General features: G+C 41.0%; 1 protein-coding gene across 4 annotated transcripts in view; it reads left to right on the top strand.

Annotated features, from left to right (window-relative positions):
- The window catches only part of UBR1 (ubiquitin protein ligase E3 component n-recognin 1), a 58663-nt gene that overhangs the window by 24312 nt on the left and 8112 nt on the right, over positions 1-26239 (top strand). For 2 of the 4 annotated variants that reach the window (XM_028724227.2, XM_077927316.1), the window contains exons 18-42: positions 556-621; positions 724-825; positions 1549-1612; positions 3034-3158; positions 4206-4258; positions 5748-5850; positions 7560-7608; positions 9438-9592; positions 10427-10526; positions 11281-11390; positions 13026-13115; positions 13802-13983; positions 14283-14485; positions 14906-14999; positions 15566-15718; positions 16426-16523; positions 17799-17889; positions 18300-18448; positions 19210-19265; positions 20824-20920; positions 21189-21256; positions 21541-21691; positions 23117-23204; positions 24769-24902; positions 25547-25655. In XM_028724227.2, coding sequence (XP_028580060.2) covers positions 556-621; positions 724-825; positions 1549-1612; positions 3034-3158; positions 4206-4258; positions 5748-5850; positions 7560-7608; positions 9438-9592; positions 10427-10526; positions 11281-11390; positions 13026-13115; positions 13802-13983; positions 14283-14485; positions 14906-14999; positions 15566-15718; positions 16426-16523; positions 17799-17889; positions 18300-18448; positions 19210-19265; positions 20824-20920; positions 21189-21256; positions 21541-21691; positions 23117-23204; positions 24769-24902; positions 25547-25655 — 2690 coding nt within the window. Of the gene's footprint in view, positions 1-555; positions 622-723; positions 826-1548; positions 1613-3033; positions 3159-4205; positions 4259-5747; positions 5851-7559; positions 7609-9437; positions 9593-10426; positions 10527-11280; positions 11391-13025; positions 13116-13801; positions 13984-14282; positions 14486-14905; positions 15000-15565; positions 15719-16425; positions 16524-17795; positions 17890-18299; positions 18449-19209; positions 19266-20823; positions 20921-21188; positions 21257-21540; positions 21692-23116; positions 23205-24768; positions 24903-25546; positions 25656-26239 lie in introns of all 4 variants that reach the window. The other 2 variants (XM_077927314.1, XM_077927312.1) reach the window with 1 other exon arrangement.

Here is a 26239-nt window from a genome sequence, read left to right as displayed (position 1 = left end):
TTGTAGCCAAGAGGTTTTATCATATGCAGTTTTAGGGGATATTGCCAGTATCAGAAATGTGGTAGCTGAAAACTTTTTATAGCAAAGTTAAGGGTAGGAAGGAGTAGTGTTTTGCTGAATTGAATGCCTATGCCAAAGAGGATGGCTTTGTATATGAAGCTCTAGAATAATAGAATCATAGAGTTGGAATAGACCACAAGGGCCATCGAGTCCAACCCCCTGCCAAGCAGGAAACACCATCAGAGCACTCCTGACATATGGTTGTCAAGCCTCTGCTTAAAGACCTCCAAAGAAGGAGACTCCACCACACTCCTTGGCAGCAAATTCCACTGTCGAACAGCTCTTACTGTCAGGAAGTTCTTCCTAATGTTTAGGTGGAATCTTCTTTCTTGTAGTTTGGATCCATTGCTCCGTGTCCGCTTCTCTGGAGCAGCAGAAAACAACATTTCTCCCTCCTCTATATGACATCCTTTTATATATTTGAACATGGCTATCATATCACGTTGGCTATCATATCACTCTATATACGTTTTTAAAGGTTTTATTTCCTTTCAGATGTTTTATTATCAGGATGTTAAATGTCGAGAAGAAATGTATGATAAGGATATAATTTTCCTTCAGGTGAGTATGTTTGCAGTTTCTTTGGCCTTATAGTAACAGCGTGTTGTGTGTTGCCTATATTCTCTATTCTCTAATGCTATTGAATGTATATATCTCTGATAGATTGGGGCAGCCCTTATGGATCCAAACAGTTTCCTCTTGCTTGTACTCCAACGATATGAACTGCTTGATGCCTTTAAGAGAATTGTGCCAACCAAAGACCAGGTACAGAGTTCTATGCTGTTAATTTTCACCATTGAAATCATAAACATGTGGAAACCCACTGTTTCTTTCTCGTTCAATGAAATTGCAATATTTTACTAAAAACAGTAATTTCCACTGAAGAGACTTTCTTAAATCACATAGACTTTCTATACCATAAATTATTGCAGCTTTACAACTTAAAAATGGAATTTATCCCTTCCCTTCCCTTCTCTTTGATTCTTTTCTTTAGATTATTTCCATCCAGTGTGTAGGCTTAATTTTCTGACATGAGTTCTGGTGGGGGAACTTTTAAATACTGGGTGGAATCCAGTTACTGCCCTTGTGGTCATGGAAGGACCTTTGACCCAACTGATGCATTCACACAAACAGGAGAGGGATGGTTGGCAGTTTGCCCTTTCTACTGCTTCCCTGCTCTGTAGGTTTCCCTAACACTCTGGAGCTGATTTTTGGGTGGTGGTTGGGGCTGCTGTGGGAAGCAGGAATTGGCAAAAATTGCCTCCCCACTTGTCCTGTTTGCAGAAACATGTGGTGCATCAAAAGCCCTTCTGTGAATTCACAGGCACCAACTAGTTTCCACCCTCTATCTTTCCAGTTATTTTTCTGTTCATAAAGCTTTGGGTCAGCTTAATATGTTTTCAAGTGCTTCAGAAAACCTCAGGCTTCAGTATTTCACATAATTACATTTTCCAAGAACTTCATTTGTGCTTTCTTGAAATATTACAGGATTTGAATAAGCAGTGTAACACATTAATAGAAGAGATGCTTCAAGTTCTTATCTACGTGGTGGGTAAGGAAAATTGCTTTTTTTAAGAAAAGATGGAGGTTGTTTAGAATATGTAATAGGTTCTCCAGTAATGGAAACTTTAATATCTAAAACCATCACACTTAACACAAGTGTGTTAGGTGGCATATTAATTACATATCTAATCTGGGTTAATTATGAGCCACCTTTTAATGTTGTCCCTTTTTTCCCCTTCTTCCACATCAGCTGGTTCTTTAGGCCCTTAAAAAGGTTCATTTCCTTTGCAACCATATGTAAATTTACCTTCAGCTATTCAGTGTGGTTATGTATCTCCAAGGAATAGCCTAGCTGTGATGTGTGCACAGGCAGCTCATTGAATAGTCTGTACATGCCATTGTGAAAAGTTGGGTTTCCAGTGGGTGTTGATGGTTGTGGCAGCACTGCACTTCTTTAAACAGTACATGTGAATACTGTATACATGGACTTCTGGAAGTGGCTGATGGAAGACAATGGCAGACAGTGCATTTGTATAGTGAATGAAAAGTATTTTCTTTCAATAAAAACTGAAAATCATGTGTATAGCTACGATTGTGGTTAGGTGGGGTGCACTGTACTAAATGCCTTTTTGGGCAATACATTTTTTAATACTGATCCAGTGCTGGGGTTTCAAAACTAGCTTGGACTGAAGGCTGTTATCCTTCTGAAATTAGAGCAAAATCAAGAAGGAATGGAAGGAAAATTAACCGGACTATTAGAAGTAACAGGAAATAGAGAGAAGACTGAAAAAATGCAAAAAAAAACAAACAACCCCCCCCCAAACCAAAATAAAAACAGCTGGCTCATCACCAAGCTAAGGGATAGGCTGTGCTTTGAAAGGGGCTTTTGAAGACTCCATATGTGAAAAAGGTGATTTGGCCCATGAGGGTTCGTGGAGAAAACTATCTGTCCTACTGGCTAGATCCAGTTCCCCACCCATGGGATAGGACATAGAACAGGGGTGGGGAACCTCCAGCCCATGGAGCAAATGCTTCCAGGCATCTATGTCTTATCCTCCGGCTTCTCTCCATATCATTATCATTGACTCTGCTTCTCTTCGCTCCTCCCAAGTGCTTTTCCTGGCTGAAATGTGTTCTTGAACTGTGATGATATATTTTGCTTGCTTGGATGGAGAGAAGGTTGGTGGGTGGGTGGATGGGTGTGCGCGCGCATATGTATGTATGTGTGTATGTATGTGTAGGAGCCCTCAGATTTTGTATGACTGTAACCTCACTTTACTATTCTCGGCCTCTTTATCTAACCTACTATATATTCAGCCCTGCCCATGCATCCCCTTGCAGCGCTCCATGCCGCTTTCAAGGAATTTTTAGTCTAGGAACCATCATCATTACAGTATGATCTCTTGCATGCATGAAAATGTATTCCACTGTATATATGTGAGATTACTTTCTTCCTCTTTTTGCTTCCAGGGGAAAGATATGTGCCAGGAGTCAGTAATGTGACAAAAGATGACGTTACTATGCGAGAAATTATTCATCTGCTTTGCATTGAACCAATGGCTCACAGTGCTATTGCAAAATCTTTGCCCAAGGATGTGAGTGATTTCTTCCGTTGATTCCTATTAATCTAGAAAGGTTCACAGATTGCTTTACTACAGAACTCTTTAGGGGCGTATATGATAAAATTATCATTGAAACACAGCTCAAGTTCCTCCTGTACTTGATGTTTCCTCTATCTTGTGTTCCTCTTTCAGCAGAAATGTTTAACATCCTTTTCTTAGACAATCCAGACTCCTTGGAGCACAAGAGCACTCTTTCTCTTTTGCTTGTGTGGGTGGGTGTGCAGGCATGCAAAAAAAACCCCACACCATTCTATACACAGAACTTATTCAGTATTACTGTGATTGCAAAAAACCACGTACACTAGGAGCTCCATGAGGGATGCGGGTGGCGCTGTGGGTTAAACCACAGAGCCTAGGACTTGCCGATCAGAAGGTTGGTGGTTCGAATCCCCGTGACGGGGTGAGCTCCCATTGCTCGGTCCCTGCTCCTGCCCACCTAGCAGTTCGAAAGCACGTCAAAGTGCAAGTAGATAAATAGGTACCGCTCCGGCGCGAAGGTAAACGGCATTTCCGTGCGCTGCTCTGGTTCGCCAGAAGTGGCTTAGTCATGCTGGCCACATGACCCGGAAGCTGTACGCTGGCTCCCTCGGCCATTAAAGCGAGATGAGAGCCGCAACCCCAGAGTCGGTCACGACTGGACCTAATGGTCAGGGGTCCCTTTACCCTTTACCTTTAGGAGCTCCATGTGTCCATGTCATTTTGGATAAATCAGCTTAAAAGTACATGATTATATTTTAACTATTTGCAAAGAGACAGTGGACTTCATAATAACATTTCAATTTTGAAAAATTTGATTGTTTTAATAACAATCTGCTTCACAGCTCCCCATGCCCTTGCTCTCATTTGAATTGTTGCTGCATTCATAGCATGGTGACAAATGCCTACATGCAGTTTTATCTGGGTATCTGTAGATGTTTATCGGCTACTGGTTCTTAGGCAGCTTGATTTGCTTTTAATTTACTGTTTTTCACCACATATATTTTGTTCTTACTAATTTAGCATATCAAATGTTTTTAACAGGAAAACAATGAGACTGGTTTGGAGAAGGTCATCCACAAAGTGGCCATATTCAAGTAAGCTCTTGTTCCTTTTAAATCAGTAGTTAAAGCATAGTGATAGCATATAATTAATTGATTAATTAAAATTGTATACCACCCTTCATCCGAAGATCACAGGACAGTTCACAACAGTAAAATACAAAATGAGAACACAAAATGCATACAGTGGTACCTTGGTTCCCAAACGGCTTAGTTGACGAACAAATCGGCTTCCAAACACCACAAACCTGGAAGTAAGTGTTCTGGTTTGTGAACGTTTTTCGGAAGCTGAACATGTGCATTGGCTGTCAGCATTGTTTCTGGGGCCATTCAGCCAAAGCTGTGCCTTGGTTTGTGAACGTTTTGGAAGTCGAACAGACGTCCAGAACGGATTGAGTTCAAGAACCAAGGTACCACTGTACTAAAACAAAAACAAACCCAATAGTCCTCTTCCCACAAACACATTTGAAAGGCCTAGAATGTTAATCAGCCAAATGCCTGGTTGAAGAGGAACATTCTCATGTGTTTGCCACACATAAAGAAGCCAGACATTTGAAATATATATGCTTTCAGAGTTTTACAGAAAGAATTAAAAATTGTGTTGAAGCAGTGATCCATTTACTCAGATTCCAAAAGCATTCGCTATGTTTCAGTAGTGGTATTTCATGTTTGTTTACCTTGAGAGGGAAGGGTTTTACAAATCAGCTTGTTGAAGAACTGTGTGTCTGTGGAAGGAACTTGCATGTTGCAGAGGGTTCTGTGGCCTGTTCAAAGGAACACCCTAAATTAAACTGGCTAGATGCCACTGTGCTGTTCTGTGCACACTCAGTTTGTCCTTCAAAATTCCTAACATGTCCTGTGGCTTTGAATTGTGAGGATATTCAGGATAGAGGCAGCATGCCTCTGAGTAATGGTTGCTACTGCCCTCATTTCTTGCTTACTCATTTCTCTTAGGCATCTAGTTTGTCACTGTGGAAAGCAGGATGGTGGACAAGATGTAATAATAATAATAATAATAATAATAATAATAATAATAATAATAATAATAATTTATTTATACCCCACCCATCTGGCTGGGTTTCCCCAGCCACTCTGGGCGGCTTCCAATAGAATATTAAAATACAATAGTCTATTAAACATTAAAAGCTTCCCTAAACAGGGCTGCCTTCAGATGTCTTCTAAAAGTCTGGTAGTTGTTTTTCTCTTTGACATCTGGTGGGAGGGCGTTCCACAGAGCAGGTGCCACAACCAAAAAGGCCTTCTGCCTGGTTCCCTGTAACTTGGCTTCTCGTAGTGAGGGAACCGCCAGAAGGACCTTGGCGCTGGACCTCAGTGTCTGGGCAGAACGATGGGGATGGAACCGCTCTTTAGGTATACTGGACCGAGGCCGTTTAGGGCTTTAAAGGTCAGGCCCTTGGTTGGAGTCAGCAGGATTCTTTGTATGTTGTGTGTAGGAAATGACTGTGTGTTCTCCTTAATGCTTTGCTGAAAATAATTGCATCGTTTGTATGCTTTTCAAATAAAGGAAACCAGGCGTATCAGGCCATGGAGTCTATGAACTGAAGGAAGAATGCCGCAGAGAGTACAATATATTCTTTTACCATTACACCAAAACACAGCGCAGCAAGGTAAGGAAATCATGATGTGACACCCGCAACCTTCCCACCAAGTGGGGAAGTTACCATGTTGCTTGCATGCCTGTCGCAAATCTAGCTGTCTATGTCCCTTATGATCAAATCGCCTAGAACTCAGAGGCCCCTGCCCCCTGGAGTATTATCCATAGTTCTGAACCCCTAGAGGACAGAAAGACAGACAAACCACTTTCCAAAATACAGTGGTACCTCGGGTTAAGTACTTAATTCGTTCCGGAGGTCCGTACTTAACCTGAAACTGTTCTTAACCTGAAGCACCACTTTAGCTAATGGGGCCTCTGGCTGCCGCCATGCCGCCGAAGCACAATTTCTGTTCTCATCCTGAAGCAAAGTTCTTAACCTGAAGCACTATTTCTGCATTAGCGGAGTCTGTAACCTGAAGCGTATGTAACCCGAGGTACCACTGTACATAGTAGATTGCAAGCCACTGTGGATAGCAGCCAATTATTAGTGTGATTATATGTTTTGAAGAAACAATATTAACCTAGTAACCAGGAGTTTGCATACGGGGTCTCAGACCCAGGTTTCCTGTCCTTTCCCCCTTTTTAAAAATTGTGTTTTTACTTTGGTTGTAGGGCATCTGGGTACATTACAAAGCCCTGGGCTGGTGAGATCCCAGCCCACCTACCGTGTCAATTTGCATAGAGGCACTTGTTTTAGTTTTAATGTACATATGCAGCATTTCTTGCCAGTAGATTGTGGATGGAGCAGAGGGCTCAAGCCACATAAAGTGTACTGAGCCTAGAAAATCCTGTTGGCATCCCATAGCTTAGAGATCCCTGATACCCAGAATTTGTTTTCCCCCCTCCGAAAGTCAGACTAAATTTGCAACTATACATTTTTATGCATATTTGTGTCATGGGTCTGTACCCTGAGTCTTTTAAGATGAGGGTATAAATTGTGGAGGTTAAGAAAAACCCTGCTTGACTTACGGGTCTCTTTTACTCATTTTTGTTTATTTCCCCCCTGAATCATTCTTGTTCAAGGAATAACTAATTGCGTATATATTTTGTCGCTTTAGATTAATTCATATTTATTGAGTCTAGATTGACTTTGATGTGCCACACGGATTCTCAGATTTCATGTTCTTCATATGTATTCTTTATCTAGAGTGCAGGTATCCTAATGTGTTCATTCATTACATAGTAGCTAAGGTATTTTTCCAAGTGAAAATTATACATTTACAGAGCTTTGAAACAATGCTGCTAAAAACCTTTTTCTTTCTTTCTAGATGAGGGTCAGATTAAATTTAGTAAAGCATCTTTTTGGAAATCCTGTTGGCATCCTGTAGCTCAGCATAAAGGCTGACACTCAGAATTTCCTCACCCTTGCACTATTTCACTAATTTTGTTACCTTAAACACATGCGTGAGCACCTGCCTGCCTGTACTGAAAAGAAATAGATTTAGTTTATGCTCATAGATGGATACAAAAAGGAAAGGGGAGCAATTGCTTTATTCAAGCAATTGCTTTACTCCCAGTGCCTCTTTAACAAGTGTGTGCTTTCAGGGATATGTGTGTGTGTCTGTTCTCTTCTCTAGGTTCTCTTTTTTGTGCCTTCAGAGAATTCCTAGTACTTGGTCGTTAATTGCTTTTGATGGAATCTAATCTAAGCTCTTTGTCTATACATTCAGTCAAAAAACCTCATTGGTATCTTGAGAGTAAACAAGTTGACTCTTCTTACAGGCTGAGCATATGGAAAAGAAAAGAAGAGTTCAAGAAAACAGAGATGAAGGTAAAAAGTTGGAACAATGAATGAAATAAGTGCACGGAAGTGATGGTGAAGTGTTTTTGTTTTTTTTAAATAAAAACAGCTTTGATCCAGAAATAATTCATCATCATTCCTTGTAAAGATTAGAGAATGTAAACATATTACTGATTGCCAAGTCATTTATTTGCAAACGTACAATATATGGTGACTTCCACTGGGAGAACTAATTGCACTTTGTGCCACTTTTGTGTGCTACTATTTTGATGAAGAAACTAATTACATCTGCTTTAGAGGTTGGGATCACCTATCCACTTTCGTCACAGTTAGGACTGCTTCTTAAGGTTGGCTTGGCTGTTGCTATAGATGCTGCGGTATTGGCAGTGCGCCCTAGGCTGTGAGATTGCATATAGATATTGTCCATCAGTACTAATGTCCCACTCCAGCATGGGGGAGGTGGAGACCCTTCGTGCACTCTTGTCCACTGCTACAAATGTGGGTCAGAGCCATTTCTGTTTACCTTGTTTCACTTATTCATGCTTCAGCCCTTAAGCTATTGCTTGGTCCTTGTAGTTTTTCTTTACAAATATTGCGATTTGCATAGAGGAGCTGATGTGTAGTGCTATGTTAAACAATAACATACAAGTTTCCAGGAATGCCAATCAGTTACTCTAAGGTTATACTGAAATGCCCTGTGATTTACAGTAATACAAAACATTTTAAGGTCCCAGATTCAGTCCTCAAGCATTGCCACTTAGAGTTCTCTGAGTAGTTAAGTAGGGAAATTCTGCCTCAAACATTGGAGAGAGAGGCTATACTAAACCCAAAGTATATGTTCATATATCTGCTGCAGTTAGTTGAGAGTTCTACCAGAGCACTTTACAGGAGGATGTATATATGGCAGGACTTTATTTCATACAAGTATGATACATTAAAGCAGTGTTTCCCAACCGGTGTTCCGCGGCACACGAGTGTGCCGTGAGACATCGGCTGGTGTGCCGCGAGATGCCTGGAGGGAGGCGGGCGAGTCGGGCGGCGAGAGGCGGGGCGGCGGCGGCGAGGAGCCGCTCGGCGCGCAAAGCGAGGGAGGCTGGAGCCAAGAGCAGCGGCGAGCAGGAGGCGCTTGGTGGGAGATTCAGCCGAGCCCGAGCTGCGTGCGCTCCCGAACCTCTGGGCGGAGAAGAGCGTGCGTGTGTCCGGCTTAGCGACGGATCCTCTCACCCGGCGCAGCAGAAGACAACCCTCGGGGCGGAGCTCCTGCCACAGGCCTCCCGCCTTCTTCCCCACGCGGGGCAGAATAAGTGGAAACCGGCGGACGCAGCGGGTTTCTCAGCCGCTGCCCGGGTTGCCCCTCTCTCCTACAGAGCCGCATCCATCCCAGCCCCTCCTGTCATCTCAACCTGCCCGTCTAATTTACATACCATCATATCCTCCTTTCTTATTGATTCACTTAGATTTAGTCTTACATTTCTCGCTTTGTCTCCGTAGACTGCGCGGAGGGAGAGCCAGAGAGAGGCATCGCTCCTGCGCGGCGGGAGAGGGAGCAGCCGGAGCGATGCCCCAAACAAGCTGAATTCCGAGCGAGGGACTGAGGGGGGAGGGAAAAAACTTTCACTTTCGTGCGTCCCTCCCGGCGTGACGCTGCGCGCTGACGTCACGGGGCGGGGCTTTAATGGTGGTGTGCCGCGAGATTTTTTTTCAGTAAACAGGTGTGCCGTTGCCCAAAAAAGTTTGGGAAACACTGCATTAAAGGAGCATCTACTGCTTATAGCCAAATATGAACGTCTATGCTCCTTGCTTTCATAAGACTGCCGGGAAGTTAGTAATGCATGAGTATTTGTTTACTTTTTTTATAGCACTGCCACCGCCTCCTCCGCCTGAATTCAGTGCTGCTTTCAGAAATGTGGTGAACGTTCTGAATTCTGATGTCATGATGCATATTCTCAGAACTGTGTTGCAAAGAGCACTAGAGCTAGAAAGCCACTTGTGGACAGAAGCCATGATCCAGATGGTATGCTTGTCGACTGTATCTTCTGAGATTTCTGCTTTGGGGTGTAGGTTGCTTTTGGAATGCTCTTCCCTAGAGCGATGTGTTTCCCCCATGTATTTAAGGTACCTTTACCCTGTTCATCATGCCATTCCCAGGACAGCTATTAGTGTCATAAAATGGTGAATATTGCAGGCTGTAATTGCTTGGATTGAGCTGTGGGCGAATAGTCTAGCAAGTGAGTGAGGTGTAGAGAGAGGTTTTTTGGGTCAAGTGTGTCGGAAAGGTCGTTGGGAAAGGAGAGCAGAGAAGGGCAGCAGCCCCTAGTAAATACATAAAAATTAGTCTCTGCAGGACAGCTCAACAGCACCTCGATGATCAACAGTTCATTTGTCTGTTGCAGCACACTGCCCTTAGGTTTACTATCATGTGCTAGACATCTAGGTATCCAGATCATGGCCACGTTACCTTGGGTGCCTTGCTAACCCAGGGATGGGGAGCCTCAGGGCCAAATGTTTGCTGTCCTAGTCTCTGCGCGGCCCTCAGGACTCCCCAGGCAACGCCCCTCTCCACCCTATTCCACACCCTCCTTTTGGGGTTTTGCCTGCTTAGAATGTGTCTTCAAGTTCATCATACTGCTTGCCTGCCTGGATGGAGAGGGATATGTGAATAAATTAACATTTGTTGTTCCACCCAGTTTTGCTTCTGGCCCTGCCCACTGCTGGCAAGTGGCCCCTGGAAAGGTTGCCTAGAAGGGAATGTGGCCATTTGGCTGAAAAATGGTCCCCAGCCCTATGCTAACCAGAGGGTGTTTTATTCTAAGCAGCCTAGGTTTAGTACTTGTTTACATTTCTCTAGGTTCTTCACCTTCTTGCTTTGGGTCTACTTGAAGAAAAGCAGCAGTTAGAGAAGGTTCCCGAGGAAGAAGTGGCCTTTGACTTCTACCACAAAGCATCAAGTAAGTGTGCCATCTTGTAAAACACGAATCTTAATTTTAAAGTTATTTCTGAAGTGCAATGTGAACTCACCGACAGGCATTTGAAGCAGAATTGCTACCCCTTGATCTTAGATATGAAAAGCCACCAAGAGTTTATTTCCAGCAGAAAAGTGCTTACTTAGAGAAATATTTTGAAATAAACACCATTTTAAAACAAGGAAGGAGAAAATTATTCAGTCTTAATTTGTCTACAGATACTACATTAATGCAGGGAAAATATATCTTACCAGGTTTAATCTGTAGCCGCCACTTGAGATACCAACTTGTGCTGAATTTCATTTGATGGTGAATACTTGTTCAAAAGAACTACAACTACAATGTAAACTAATTGCTTGCAGTTATTACCTGCATGCTATAATGGAAATTATTATTTATTAAATTTATATACCGCCCTTCATCTGAAGATGCAGAGTCAAACATTTGGATTATGTTACATTTGATAAGAAATAATGAAACATAGAACCAAACGCAATGCATTGATGCTGCTTTGTTTGTAGCTTGTTACCACCATCATTTTGTAAAGTAGTGAAAAGCGATAATTGACAAAGAAGTCATGCATCGTCTGTGATATAAGGAGGTGTTGTAACAATAAAATATCCCATGTCTAGTCTTTTAAGTCATTATAATGATTAGTAAAAGGGAGAAATGATGATCTTTTACGAGAGAACGTGTGTGGTTGTTTTTTTTAAAAAAAATCTTCCATCTGTTTGCAAAGGAATGGGAAGCTCTGCTTTGAATGCAATGAACATACTAATGATTTTGGAAAAACTAAAAGGAATTCAACCTTTGGAGTCGCAAAAAGACATGATCAACTGGGTATTACAGGTAAAAAACACAACCCCAAAATGTCCCGTGTTAAATTAAAAAAAAAAGAACTTGACACATTTACTCCACAGAATGTTGCTGGTGCATAAAGTAATCTCTTTAAAAGATAGCATATACAGATAATGTTCTTACTATCATTGTTTTTTGCAGAAAACTCATAATGAATTAATGCTTGTTTATCCATGTGATAGAACTGGTTGGTGGGAGGGGGGGTTTTAACAAAAACTAGCTTAGTGGAATAAGACAGTATCTCTGTTCTGGTTCAAATGAGATATGCAACAGTTGCTACCGAAATGTTGCTCTTTATTGGCTTTTCGAAAGGCTATATGAAACGAACGATCTGTTCCTCGTGTAAAGGATTGTGTGACAAAACATGATCCCCTGTAAATACAGCAGATTTGAGATGACCGGGTTCCTGCTTTGCCACAACGATGGACTACTAGGAATGTTTTGTTGCTGATATTTAAGGTCCTTAATGACTTATAACCAGGATACTCAGCAGACCGCCTCTCGCAATCTTTAGGATCTTCCGAGAAGACTCTACTGGTTGTTCCACAACCAGCGGTTGTCACTTGGTAGAAATGCAGAAATGAGCCTTCTTGGTGATAGTACACAGCCTCCAGAATGTGCTCCCTTGGATAATTTATGAGGCAGTGTTCGTAATAACTTTTAAGTGTCTCATAAGCTTACATATTTGTAAGCAGGTGGCGCTGTGGTCTAAATCACTGAGCCTCTTGGGCTTGCCGATCAGTTGCCGATCAGTGGTTTGAATCCCCGTGACGGGGTGAGCTCCCGTTGCTCTGTCCCAGCTCCTGCCAACCTAGCAGTTTGAAAGCATACCAGTGCAAGTAGATAAATAGGTACCACTGTGGAGGGAAGGTAAACGATGTTTCCGTGCACTCTGGCTTCTGTCACGGTGTCCTGTTGTGCCAGAAGCAGTTCAGTCATGCTGGCCACATAACCTGGAAAGCTGTCTGTGGACTAACGCCTGCTCCCTTGGCCTGAAGTGAGATGAGCACTGCAACCCCATAGTCGCCTTTGACTGGACTTAACCATCCAGGGGTCCTTTACCATTATCTTTACCTACATATTTACCAAAGCTTTCCTGGACTGTGACTCTTATTTTTTAATTTTTTTGTTTTGTGTACTGCTTAGTTTTATTTGTGACATACTGTTTTGTTTTGTTTTCAGGAAATTTTAATGCACATTGCATTTTTATTGTTTTTATGTAAATGCTTTAGATTTTTTTATTATATAAACAGTATACATTAATAATAAATACCACAGGCAATAAATACCACAGACATTTTTGAATAGCCTATACAAAAAAGTACATAATTGTTAAAGCCATTTTATAACTTTGTATACTTTTTTGTACACTGAGCAGCTCCATTTGTACACACCATTATTACCTGTATTCTTTGGAGACTGAATAGAGAAAAGTGAATGAAGGTATTCTTTTCCAAACGTAAAGATGGTAACAAATGGTATTGATTGTGCTTAATACTGGTGCTGCTGCTAATGGGGTATATCTTGTCCAGCATGCTTTCTTTCATGGTCAAACCATAATGTGGCTTGGAAATATAGAAATATCACAGTCTATTAGTATTGTAACTATTAAATCTCTGTTCCCAGATGTTTGACACAATAAAACGGCTGAGAGAGAAGTCATCTTTTCCCACAGCTGCCGTTGCGTCTGGGCCAGAATCTGCAAAAGCCAATGAGGTAACTATAAAATAGGAAAGAAATAATGTATTCACAAGAAGATTTGGCTGTTTCTACATTCGGAATTCTAGCCCCTGGGCTCACAGCTCCATGCTTTTAAATGCAAGGTTAAATATTCCATTCTGATTAACAAAATTATATATTTTACAAGTGGGAACTGATTTGGAATGGCGAACTTCCTGGCTCCTTGATTATTTTTCTTCCCCCGATATTCCTTGCTGGCAGAACCCTCTGTAACCAATCTCTCTGGAGGCTATTCTCTCTAGGAAGCTGTTCTTAGTGGTCCCAGCCACAACTCCATTGTACGTGAAGTTGTAATCTATCTTGCCCTCAGAACAATCTGTAGACACTGGAACTTTAGGTTTAAGATGAAGGGCAGCATTATGGTGCCTGTGTCTGAAACCTATTATTAGCCCTGTACAGCGTTGCACTGATAAGAAATTCTCATTACCTTTTGGGGACAGAGTCTGTTCACAGGTTAGCTGTGAGAGGCTTGGGATATGGAGGTGGAGTAGTGTCACATTATTTTTTGTTAAGCGGAGTTTCACAAGTGCTAAGCAAACACCATTGTTACATTATTGAAAAGTGATTCTATTTTAAAGATTTATTCCAGTTATCTTTTTTGTTAATAATGAGGTTGCCTGGGTGTTTTTGTTTGTTTGTTTTCTGCTTTGCTGCTAAATAAGATGCAAAGAACTCAGGACAAGGAAAAGGCCGAGAGGAAGAGAAAGGCCGAAGCAGCCAGACTTCATCGCCAGAAGATCATGGCCCAGATGTCTGCTTTGCAGAAGAACTTCATTGAAACTCACAAGCTCTTATATGAAAATACTCAAGAAACACAGGGAAGGGATGTTATGGAAGAGGAGAGGTAGGAAAATAACAATTAGTAATAGATTTTGGAGTAGCTTTTGATAATATAAAATAGTACCAAATTAGAAGTCATTGGACAGTTTTATTGGCTCTCGTGGTGTTGGAATATAATCGACATCTATTCAGCATGTGGCTAAATATTGGTTGCAGTCCTGTTTTTCTCTGGAGGATGAGGTAAAACTACAATATTAATGTATAAATTTTAAATCGTATGTGATTTTATTTAAATGTAAATCGCAAATAATTGTTTGCTGACAGGAATATGTTAGTTTGACTTTTGTTGTGTCTTTATAACAGCCCACCAATTATAGATTATACCAGAATTGCCTTGGGACCCAAGCAAGGGCCATCTGTTGCAGAAAAGGAAGTGCTGACATGTATTCTGTGTCAGGAAGAGCAGGAAGTGAGGTTAGAGTGTGCTGCCATGGTTTTATCTGCCTGTGTCCAGAGATCCACTGCCTTAACCCAACATAGAGGGAAAATGCTTGAACTTTCTGGGGGTATGTATCCTCTCTTCAAGTCACCTGCTTGCATAAGCAGTAATATTGCTTCAGGTTTCCTTTTGTTAGCTCAAGTTACAGAACTGAAAGTCATGTTACGAAACATTGATATGAATAGTTTTAGAAGCCATCTCAAGCTGAGAAATCAACCATTTTATCCCTTCTAATTGAAAGAAAAATCGCCCAAACCTGAACTATATTGAATGTATGAGCAAAGCTCAAAATCTCATTTGATGGTCGGTTTCTTAGTTGGTGTTAATAAAGAAGATCAATAATTATTTCTTCAGTGAGTACTGTATAAGATGTACAAGAATTAAAAGATGCTTCTCTGGCAAAAATTTTGCTTGAATAGTCTTTGCAAAATCTTTCATTTGACACTAAATGATGTAATCATCCTTCATATCATTTTTTCTTCAATAGATAAAATAGATCCTCTTTTCATGGATCCTGACTTGTCATGTGGAACTCATACAGGAAGTTGTGGTCATGTGATGCATGCTGCCTGCTGGCAGAAGTAAGTAGATACATTTAGTAAACTTTATTTTTATTTTTTTGCTTTAGTTATAGTCAGTTTTGAAACTATCTCTTCCAGCATATCTCAAGACCTATTTAATGTCCAGCAGATTCAAGTATTTCAGCAAAATAAATGAAACCAGGCTAGCCTAAGTGTAATCAAAAGGCAAATATGGACAAAAATATTGGCTGTTTTGTCTGGGGCTGATGAGAGATGTGGTCCAAAATATCTGGAGGGCACCAGGCTGGCGATATCACATTAACCTGGAGCTCTTGAAATTCTGCTTCCAGAACTGCCTGTTGGGGCTTGATCCTGAGTTCACTCACTGCACTCTACTTCTTGTTATCTCCCACAATATCCGATAGCTCATTTACATGGTACAAAGTTTTGTATGATGGGTGCAAAGTTCTGATCATTGTCCCTCTTTTTCTCTTTATGCTCAAAAACAAAGTTACCATATAACAGTAAGCCAAGTGCGTAACAACAAAGGGTATCATAACTCTGCTTTTCCTTGTTAACACTCAACACTAAAGACTATCTTCTGGTTGTCTGTTTCAATATTGCAGGTACTTTGAAGCCATACAGTTAAACTCTCGGCAGCGACACCATGTCGAACAAGTTTTTGACTTGGAGAATGGAGAGTACCTCTGCCCACTTTGCAAATCTCTGTGCAACACTGTGATACCCATTCTTCCTTTGCAAACACACAAGATAAACAGGTAAGTTTAAACATTTAAATAGCCCATTAATTAATTTTGTATACCGCTCTATACCTGCAGGTCTCAGGGCATTTCACAGGGTAAAATCAAAATATAAAAACACAAAAAAACATAATCAAAAGAAAAACAAAAGGAACCTAATCACACACACACACATACCCAACACATTTTTAAAGGCACTGGATGTCAATTTTAGTCTGATAGCAGTTTTCTCGTTGCATGTATGGGGAAAATACATGACGATGATGAAGGTGATGACGAATTACATTTCTATACCACCCTTCAACTGAGGATCACAAGGAAGTTTACAATATAAAAACACAAAAATGCATAGCATAGTAACAAGCAAAAACAGTACCCTCCCCTGCAGTTTAAAAGGCCATAAATTGTTTAAATAGCCAAAGGCCTGTGAGAAGAGGAATGTTTTTGCCTGGCATTGTAATGAAGGCACCAGGGGAGCCTCCCTGGCAGAGCATTCCACAAGTGAGGAGCCACCACAGAAAAGGCCCATTCTGTTATTTTATTTACCCATCAATTTTGAGTGTCTAGAAGAAGTTTTATAAAATGAAGTTATTCACATATGAACTAAACAACTAAATAGCTGTTTAAATTCTCTTGTATAAGACACGAGCATCTCAGACTGGGCTCCAGGGGTTATATTTTTTGCTGTACTTGTGAAAACTACAATTACCTTTTTGTATTGTCAGTGAGGATGCCGAGGTGGTGGTTCAGCTTCTATCTTTGAAAAAATGGATAGAGATTGTTATGGCCAGGATATCTGGTTACAACAAGAAAAACACTGAAGGTCTGTATATGCTACACTTAACATTTTTAAAATGTTTTTAGGAGGTTGCCAAATCTTTATAAAACACTTTATTTTGCTATTGGCTACAGGTACCATTTTGAGGATCATTGCAATCCTATTGTCTGCCCTAAAAATAAGTAATTGAAATATCTTCTAAAGTCGTGCATCTCTAACAGAGTGTGGAAAGTTATGAATGCAAATTGAAGGGCTTATAATTCCATTGTTTTATGTTGCTGGATAGCACTGAAGTCTGGTGCAGACTTTTATTGAATTTTTATTTGGGTATATACTAATCATGAAGTGATTTAAGATATAGGCTCCATTTTTCTTATATTAGGTTGGTTCCCCCAGCCCCACCTTAAAATGTTGTGTTCGATTAGCTTTTTGACTGTTCTGCAAATGAAGCTCACAGACTTAGACTGAAAATTGATATTGAAAGATGAATCCATTTGCATATTAATAGAGTCAGCTGCACATAGCACTTACCACCTAATGACATCTAATAGGTTGTTATGTAAGAATTATTATGTCTTTATCCATGGGTAGGCAAACTACGGCCCAGGGGCCGGATCCGGCCCAACCACCTTCTAAATCTGGCCCGCGGATTTAGTTTTTACATGAGTAGAATGTGTCCTTTTATTTAAAGTGCATCTCTGGGTTATTTGTGGTGCATAGGAATTTGTTCATTCCCCCCCCCCCAAAAAAAAAATATAGTCCAGCCCCCCCCCAAGGTCTGAGGGATAGTGGACCAACCCCCTGCTGAAAAAGTTTGCTGACCCCAATCTATCATTCATGATCTAAGAATTTTTACCATAGTAAGGACTGCTGCCCCTGCTTGCTCTGCCTGCCAACCCCTTTCCAAACCTCTCCTCCCTTTATACCTGACCAACTCTCCCCCTCTCTTTATACCTCACACATCTCCTTGCCCATCCCTGCTTAGCTCACCCCATTCCTTCTCCTCACAGCTCATCCCAAGCTCCACTCCCTCCAGGCTTGCACCACTCCTCACGGCTTGTCCCAAGATCCTGCCCCTTTTAAAGGAGGGGAGAGGCACTTCAGAGAGCACTTTGCCAAACCGCACTGTGAAGCGTCGCCTCCCCTCTGTTAAACAGCTTGCCTCGGCTGCCTGCCGCCCTGTCAGCACACAGGGTAGCTACATGAACTGCACCATGACAACAGCTTTATGTTTTTAAGTATATAAGAGAAAAGAAATAATTTTATTTCATTTAGTTGAACTGCAGTCTGACATGAATTTATTTCTCTTTTTAAAAGAAGGAAAACAGATTGCTCCATCTTTACGTGACATAGAAATGGAAGAGACTTCATCTGATTTCCATTCCATTCTTAGCTTTGGAGTAGATCCTTTGTAAGTGTTAAGAATCACATTTCCACTTTAGACTATTTTTTAAAAATAAATAAATCTGGAAACTATACAGTGGACATTATTTTCTGCTTAGGGGAAAATAATATTTTCATTAAAGTATCTACATTCTACAACATTTATATGGGCCATTGTGATTATTATCTCTGATCAAGCAGACCTCTGCCAGAGTTTTATCTAATTATTGGTCATCGTTATCTCAGAATATAACTTGAAAGCTTGTGTTCTTTACCTAAGAGAAGTCTATAATAACGAGCAAAAGCTGAAAAATGATTTCCTGTTACCAGGAACTGATGATTTAAATGCAACTGTGCAAATATTCTCATAATCAGTTCTTTGAACTTTATCTAGCCTCACTTATTCACAATCTGACATTCTCCTGGCTTCCTCCACAGAGTTAAGTATTCTAATAGTATCAAGGAGATGGTGGTTCTATTTGCCACTGCAATTTACAGAATTGGATTAAAAGTTGCACCCAATGAAACTGATCCACGCATTCCTATGATGACTTGGAGCACATGTGCGTTTACTATCCAGTGTTTAGGTAAATCAAAAATAGAATTCCTTTCACAATTGGATTTCAGCTTTTATTATATTAGACATGAAAATAGCCGGGGATTTAAACTTGAAAATATAATAAAGCTACTACAACGCAGTTTCTAAAATACTGTTATAGGGCAAATCCTATATAACATGTACAAATACCGTACAAAATGAGACTTTTACAGTCTCCGTTATCAAGCTATCCCATTTAAAATTTAAAATTGACAGCAAATGGCAAAATGGCAAAAGTTTGGAATGCTTTGTTTGAATTTGAGGAAGTGTTTTCAAGATCTGCTTCTTGTACTTATTTGACTAATGCTATGGACATTTGACTACTTAACAAGTCACTTCAAAATCTATTTTAGTTGGGAATGCTCAATTCCCACAGACTGCAAAATGGCACAGTAGCCTATATTTTATTTGCTCTAGAATTGATATGAACACTGTGTTCAGACTTGGAAGCAAGCATACAGATGTGTGTGTGTGTGTTCCCTGAAATAGTAAAAATTAGATACTTTCATTCAAAGACATTGCTCCAGTTTGTTACCTCTTTCCATAGATAAAATGTTAATTAAAATGAACAGTAAGAGTAAAACAGTAAAAGAGTAAAAAGAGATTGTAAAAAAGAGATTGTAAAAAACAGTAAAAAGAGATTGAAAACCAAAACAAGCAGGTTCCTTAACTTATTGGAAAACTGAAATGCAAAACATTTTGACTGCTTGTAGAGTACATGACTCACTAACAGCTTTGTTTCTTTTTCAGAGAATCTTCTGGAAGATGAGGGCAAGCCTTTATTTGGTTCTCTGCAAAACCGTCAGGTAGGAACAATAAAGGATGTAATTGTTAAGGTAAAGGTAAAGGGACCCCTGACCACTAGGTCCAGTCGTGACCGACTGTAGGGTTGTGGCGCTCATCTCACTTTATTGGCCAAGGGAGCTGGCGTACAGCTTCCAGGTCATGTGGCCAGCATGACTAAGCTGCTTCTGGCAAACCAGAGCAGTGCATGGAAACGCCGTTTACCTTCCCGCCAGAGTGGTACCTATTTATCTACTTGCACTTTGACATGCTTTCGAACTGCTAGGTTGGCAGGAGCAGGGACCGAGGCAACAGGAGCTCACCCCGTCACGGGGATTCGAACCACCGACCTTCTGATCGGCAAGTCCTAGGCTCTGTGGTTTAACTCACAGCGCCACCCGCGTCCCACATCAGTTATTTATTTAATGGATTTATTTATTGAATTTATATACTGCCCCATACCCAGAGGTCTCAGTGTGGTTCACAGAAAATATCACAATATATAAAATCAGAGCCAGAACAATAACCCAATAACATGCCCCCCCAAAAAGAGCCACATTTTAAAAGGGTATAGGATGTCCATCAGGTCAACCAAAGGCCTGGTTAAAAAGGAACGTTTTTGTGTGGCGCCTAAAGATGTACAATGCAGGCGCCAGGCGAACTTCCCTGGGGAGAGCATTCCACAGACATGGAGCCACTGCAGAGAAGGCCCTGTTCTCATGTTGCCATGAGGTAAGGTCCTAATGTGCTGCTGTAGGTAGGCTATTGAACACAATAAAGTACATTTATTACACTTCTTTCATAAACTAGTTATTCACATAACACTCTTCCAAATGTAGGGGTGGTGCAGGGTAGGACTCTTGTGTTTAATGAGTGTGTTTTATAGAAATATAGAAATACTTTATTATCACTGTACCACAAGTAGAAAGTTCAGACAAAAAAATTAAGGAATACTTCGGTTCCAGTGCTGGGGAACCTATGAGTGGCATCCAGTGGTATCCTGCTGGCACAGTGGACTTTGGCTTGTGCAGTAGGATTTCCCCTTCCTCTCAAATGCTGCCTTAACCACATGGAGCAGGGTATTTTTTGGGGGGGGGGGTGCTCAGGGGGTTCAGGAAAGGAGAGAAAGGGGGACTATTGTCTTACTCATGTACTCAGCAAGGCTTTGAACTTTGATTATCTCAAATCAACAGTCGGCCTAGCGACCCAATTAAACAAAACAAGTAAGTTTGAAAACTCTGGGCTAAGGATTCTGTTCCAGGGGATTGGCGGGGTGTGTGTGTGGGGGGGGGGATCAGGTCTATGTAACCACTGGACCATTTCTTAAGTAGTTGCTCAGGCTATGTCATGTATAATTTTCCAACTGACGTTTCTTTTGGCATTTGTTAATTGCTATGCAGGAATTTGCAATCCAAATGCCATCTTCTTTACTTGCCTTTTCCCTTCCTTTCTGCCTGTAAGGAGCCCAGGTCCTGGCTGCCATCTCCAGCCACTGGAACACAAATATTTTTAGAGAAAAGGGATGGGGAAGCACAGCCCTCTTCTAACCAAACCTTTCTCCTTTATCTCCTCACCCTCTAGCACAGTGGTCTTAAAGCATTGCTGCAGTTTGCAGTTGCTCAGAGGATTACATTGCCACAAAGCCTAATCCAGCAACATCTTGTACGTCTTCTAGGAGGTAACATGGTGTTTTTTCTCCCCATTATAAGTTTTGGAAATAAGTAAAGTCTTCTTGGAAAGAGTCCTTCTCTGAAACAGTAACATAATTCAGATAAGAGGCATAAGCTTTTATGGGTTTTTATTTTTCGCCTAGTGAGCTTGAAGAAACAAGAATTGACAAGGCAGGGGCAGGGAATCTTACATCATTGCAAACCCTTTCTTTGCAATCTGTTTTATTGAAAGCAGACAGTCAGAATTTACATTTAATATATATTTTGCTCTTGTAGTTCTTCTGCCCAGCTTAAAAGCGGAAGACACACCATCCCTTCTAGACGTGGATCTGTTTCATGTTTTGGTAAGTGTGTGTAGGATTCTCTTGGCGATGATGCTCTTAAAGTTTGAGATTGTGTGCAGATATCAGTTCCATGGCTTGTACAGTCTGGAGTCGTGTCTGTAACAGTTCCTGGGGGGTGGGCAGTCCTTTGTGGGAATTACCTTGAGAGTGCCTTTGATTCATTTTGGATTTGACTTGTGTTTGTTTCCTAAGCCTTGAGTCTGCCATGTAAAAAATGCCCCTGCAAATGGACAGTTTAATTTGTGATGAGTGCCAGGCCTATCAGTGTCTTATTTCCTTTTTAGGTTGGTGCTGTGTTATCATTTCCATCTTTGTATTGGGAGGATACTGTGGACTTACAACCTTCATCCATCAGCTCTGCCTGTAACAATCTCTACCTCTTCCACTTGGTCACTATGGCACACATAACCCAAATTATTCTCACTACAACTACAGGTAATGGTATCTTTTGTGTTTAGGTTTTTCTAGATAACATAATAAAGTACTTTTAGATGTTTCGACAGGAGGCTTTTATGCCTTCCAGTTCTCAGAATTAGTTCCACATATTTGTAAGGTAGAGTGTTCACTTGCTGACATTCAAGATCTAAGTGGCAAGGAAAAAGATCTGCCGACAGTAGAAATTTCCTTAATGGGTCTTAAAATTATCCCTTGCCTCCATCCAGCTACGAAATCCAAGCATGGTTGCACACACCTAACTCTTTCCTATCCCTAGCAACTGTGTGGAGCATATAGGTGCTATCCCTGGACTGATGATTTGTGTCTCTCCAAACAAATCAGGCCCAGTAAGCCAAAAAGAAACCTTAGTTATAGCTTTTGGCTTGCTTGGACAGACACAAACCATGAGCCTGGATTTGAATGTAATGCTAAGCTAAGCCTAGCAGCATGGCAGGAGTGATAGAGGCTCAAACCAGCCGCAGGTTTTGCTCCATGCCGTAGCATGCTTCATGTTTATCTTTAAACCATAGTTAACCTTAACCATGTTACAAAGGGATGTGTGAACCGGACCATTGGCCCCTGGTTTACAATGTATCTGTTTAGAGCAGTTACTGTGTTCATTGACTAGGGCAGCTGTATAAGAGTATCAACAACTTACTGGAAACTCCCATACTGGTGAACTTCATGCTGAAAAGATATGTGCCTAAATAAAGGAAACAGAATACAGCTTTTGATTTCCCATCTGTTATTGCACATGTGTATAATCGTGCTTTTAAAGTTCCTATCTTTTCATACGGAACTTTTCCTCTTGTTTATAGTCCTGAGTTTAACCATTGTGATTTAGAAGACTGGGTCTTATATCTCTAAAACTCCACTTGCTTGGTTCCATAATTTTAACTGGGTATCTCTGGTAAAGTAGTGATTAAATAAAGGGCCTGGAAAGAGACAGTGTGAAAGCTACTCCATCTACCTACTTTTGTGTGTTAGACGTCCACAAGCTAAATGCGGAGTTTTGTAAGCGTGTTGTTCCAACAAAATCAGCCCATGCCTACACCGCTGCCACTCTGTGTTTCACTCTAGTCAACAGCATCAGGACATCTGCCCCAACAATATTATCAAGGCGGTGACTACAAGTTCCAGGCTGCCTTTTGATTTGCATGGATATCTTCTGGACTTTAAGGTTAATTTCCCCCCTGGCCTGGCATTGTGGAGTTGAGGCAAATTATAGTCCACTTCTATGCTTGTCCAGGATTTAGAAGTGACTTGGGACATGCTGTTTCTCCCAGGCACATTGATGGCATTACATAAATAAGTGAACAATAATATAAAAAGAGTGGATTGTTATAAAAGAGAAAAAGTACACGAAAATTTGTAAATACTATTAAGGGAAAAGACCAAGTATTTTTAAAATTATTTTTTGCACAGAGTGCCTGTCTGCACAAGTACAGCATGACAGTGAGGAAGCACGAGCAGCTGATTCTTTCTGTAAAGAAATTTGCAGGTACACAAGTGGGTAAGTAGCTTCTCTGCAACGTTTTGATGGATAAGGAGTGCATTGTGTTGAATCCAGCTCCTTTATTAGGACAAACAAAATGTCACAAAATAGTGTGCCAGCTTTAAGGTTCTCTAGAACTCTTCACTAGGGTAGATGGTAAACAAAGCTTGGGGGGGGGGGAGTTTAAAATGTGGCTGGTTGTGAAACAATGGAGTCTGCGTCTGGACAGAGTCTTAAAATGGAATATGGGAGGGAAGTATCAAGTATTCCAGTGAGGTTGTGAGAGGTTGTGCAGGTTTGAAGTTGCACCTAAGGCTTCTGAAAGACACAATACATTCACCACCAGCCAAGTATCCCACTCCCATCCCCAAACCTTGCTTTGTTTATAATCTAGACCAGCTTTTCTCAACTTCAGGTGCCTAGATGTTGTTGGACTACAACTCCCATCATTCCTAGCCATCATAGCCAATAGTCATGAGTTGTAGTTGTAGTTCTAGCCTGATGAAGTGTCATGGAGAATTCAAAAGCTTGCACACATTTTGTAACATTTTTCATTGGCTTAATAAAAGTATTGCCCTAATACGATTTGGGGTTTCTTTCTTTCTTATGGAGTAGCATTGCTGCCTTACTGTACTGATGTTTCACATTCCCCAGGAAAGAAGGGAGAAAGGTTGATTATCAAATCAGAATCTGACATAGTTGTAATACTATGTGCAAAGTTCCTGTAACAGTTTTTTACTTCTACATTTTTTAAAAACTGCCTTCAAGCTCTTGGGCAGGGGTAGAGAAACCTTTCTGGCAAGAGGACCTGATCTTTACCTTCCCCACCCTTGATGGGCCAAAGTTGACAGGCAGGCTGGGCCACTCACCTGTCAGTCACCTGATTGTTGAACTTCAGGTTTTCAAACAGTACCTTGTAAACAACATTGAGCAGGGATGTTTACAAATGGCTTTCAGACTACCATCCCATTTCTCCTTCGAACCACAGAGGTTTGAAGAAGAAGTGGGGAGGATTAGAAGTGTGCTGTAATCACTTCTCTGCAAAGCATTCAAGTGTGTATATATACATTTGTGTGTGACGGAAATATTGGTATTTTATTAAAAAGCAGCTTAAAAAGTATCTCTCTTTCAGTGAGGGAGCTTTTTAATCTTCACCATTAAATCATTTATATTTAATTAGTCAGGAATTTATATCATGTTTTAAAACCTGACCCATGGCAAGACCTCCTTGGTGGTGGCTCTCCATTTGTGGAATTTGTGGTTCTCCCTCCATGGTGCGGTGTGTCTGTCTCCTTTGGTAGTAACATTCAGAGGGGATTTAAAAATATTCCAGGCAATTGATAGCTGAAAGATGCTTGCCTGGCAACCTTGAAAACATTAGTTAGGAAGAATATGTGATTCTTTTTCTATGTTTTTAGATGTACTTAATGTTTTCAACTTGGTTTTTAATTGTATTGTTTTTCTGCTTAGTTGCTACCCTGCACTCCTTTGGGAGGAAGTGCGGGATAGAATTTTAATGAATAAATTAAATGTTGTTGACAACCTAAGATACTAAATACACATATTCAAATCTTTATTGCAGTTGTTATAGCCAAACAGTTGCAGGCTGGTATTTGTGGGATTGCATTAAGAAGGGCATCATGCCCTACCTCCGTTGTGCTGCTTTGTTTTTCCACTATTTGCTGGGAGTGCCTCCACCAGAAGAACTTTCATCGGGTAAGTAGCAGAGCATGGTAATCTCAGCATGCCAAGGTAACGCCAGATTAAAAATGTGCTGAACAGTATCAACCACTACAAAATGGTTTTCAAAAAGTTCTTTTGATATATATTAAAAAATCCTTCTCCATAAATTATCTCTAGTTTAGCATTGCTCACCGGGGCAAGACTGAGCATACAACACCAATCCTGACTGCCAGTTAGTTTCCAGGCCCAATTCAAAATGTTGATGTTGACCTATAAAGCCTTAAATGCTCTGGACTGCAATACCTTTAACCCCAGTGGTACAAGATTGTCCTGGCCACACTCCCACTGCCTCTCTCATACGAAGTGCTTTCTTCCCAGACCTTCAGTCTAAATCTGCTCTTCCATAACGGGCACATCAGCATTCACAACAACAGTTCACATTGACTTATGGAGAAAAATAACTGACAGATTTCAATGTGACTACGGACATTCCCTCCACAGCAGCAAGAGTCTTATCCAAAGTAGTTCCTGGCTGTCATTCCAAACTGGCTATTGTCTTCATCTGATACATTTTTACTTTCTAAATCTGCACCGAGTACTCACTTTTAACAGAAAGAAGGTTTTTTTATGTTAGTTGCTGCACTTGAAGGTACGTCTAACATCTTTTTCCTTTGCAGTTTCAGAAGAAGGCCAATTCAAGGCTCTTTGTGGATACTTGTCTCTACCCACCAATCTGTTCTTGCTTTTCCAAGAATATTGGGATACTATAGAGCCCTTGCTCCAGAGGTATGACTGCTGTTGGGAGAAAAATCTGTGTGTTTATTCAGGTTCTCACATAGAGCATATGATTGTCCCAACATCCAGAAACTGTTGGCTGGGTGAGAAAGAGTGGGCTGGGAACCATAGAGTGCAGTGGAATTGAGACTGTCTAGTCTAGCCTTTGTCAACTTGGTGCCCTCTGGATGTCTTGGACTACAATTCCCACCAGTCTTGGCCCTCACAGTTGGCTAGGGGTGGTGGGAGTTATAGTTCAGGATGTCCAGTGGGGAACCAAGTTGGCAAAGGCTGATCTAATCTAACCCCCTGCCTCAAAGTGGGATCATTTAGCCACCATCATTGCACAACTTAGGCCACTGTGTGTTGTGACCATAGGTAAGCCATATGAAGGTGTCTGTTGATCCAGAAGACTTGGAACAAGTTTGCCAAGTTGCACTGGGGTAAAAGGGCAGACCCAGAAATGTGATGGGGATGGGCTGTGAGGATACAGAGTGTGTTGATGTGTCTTTCGGGGTAGAACAGGCATAATCTGAATACAGGCAGCCTAACATATTTCAGCTTACTTAACTGTGTTAAATATGAGTTATTATTAT

This window comes from Podarcis muralis, chromosome 1 (assembly GCF_964188315.1).
Source record: "Podarcis muralis chromosome 1, rPodMur119.hap1.1, whole genome shotgun sequence".
In the NCBI taxonomy this organism is placed as follows: domain Eukaryota; kingdom Metazoa; phylum Chordata; class Lepidosauria; order Squamata; family Lacertidae; genus Podarcis; species Podarcis muralis.
This window is presented reverse-complemented; position numbering and strand designations above follow the sequence as displayed.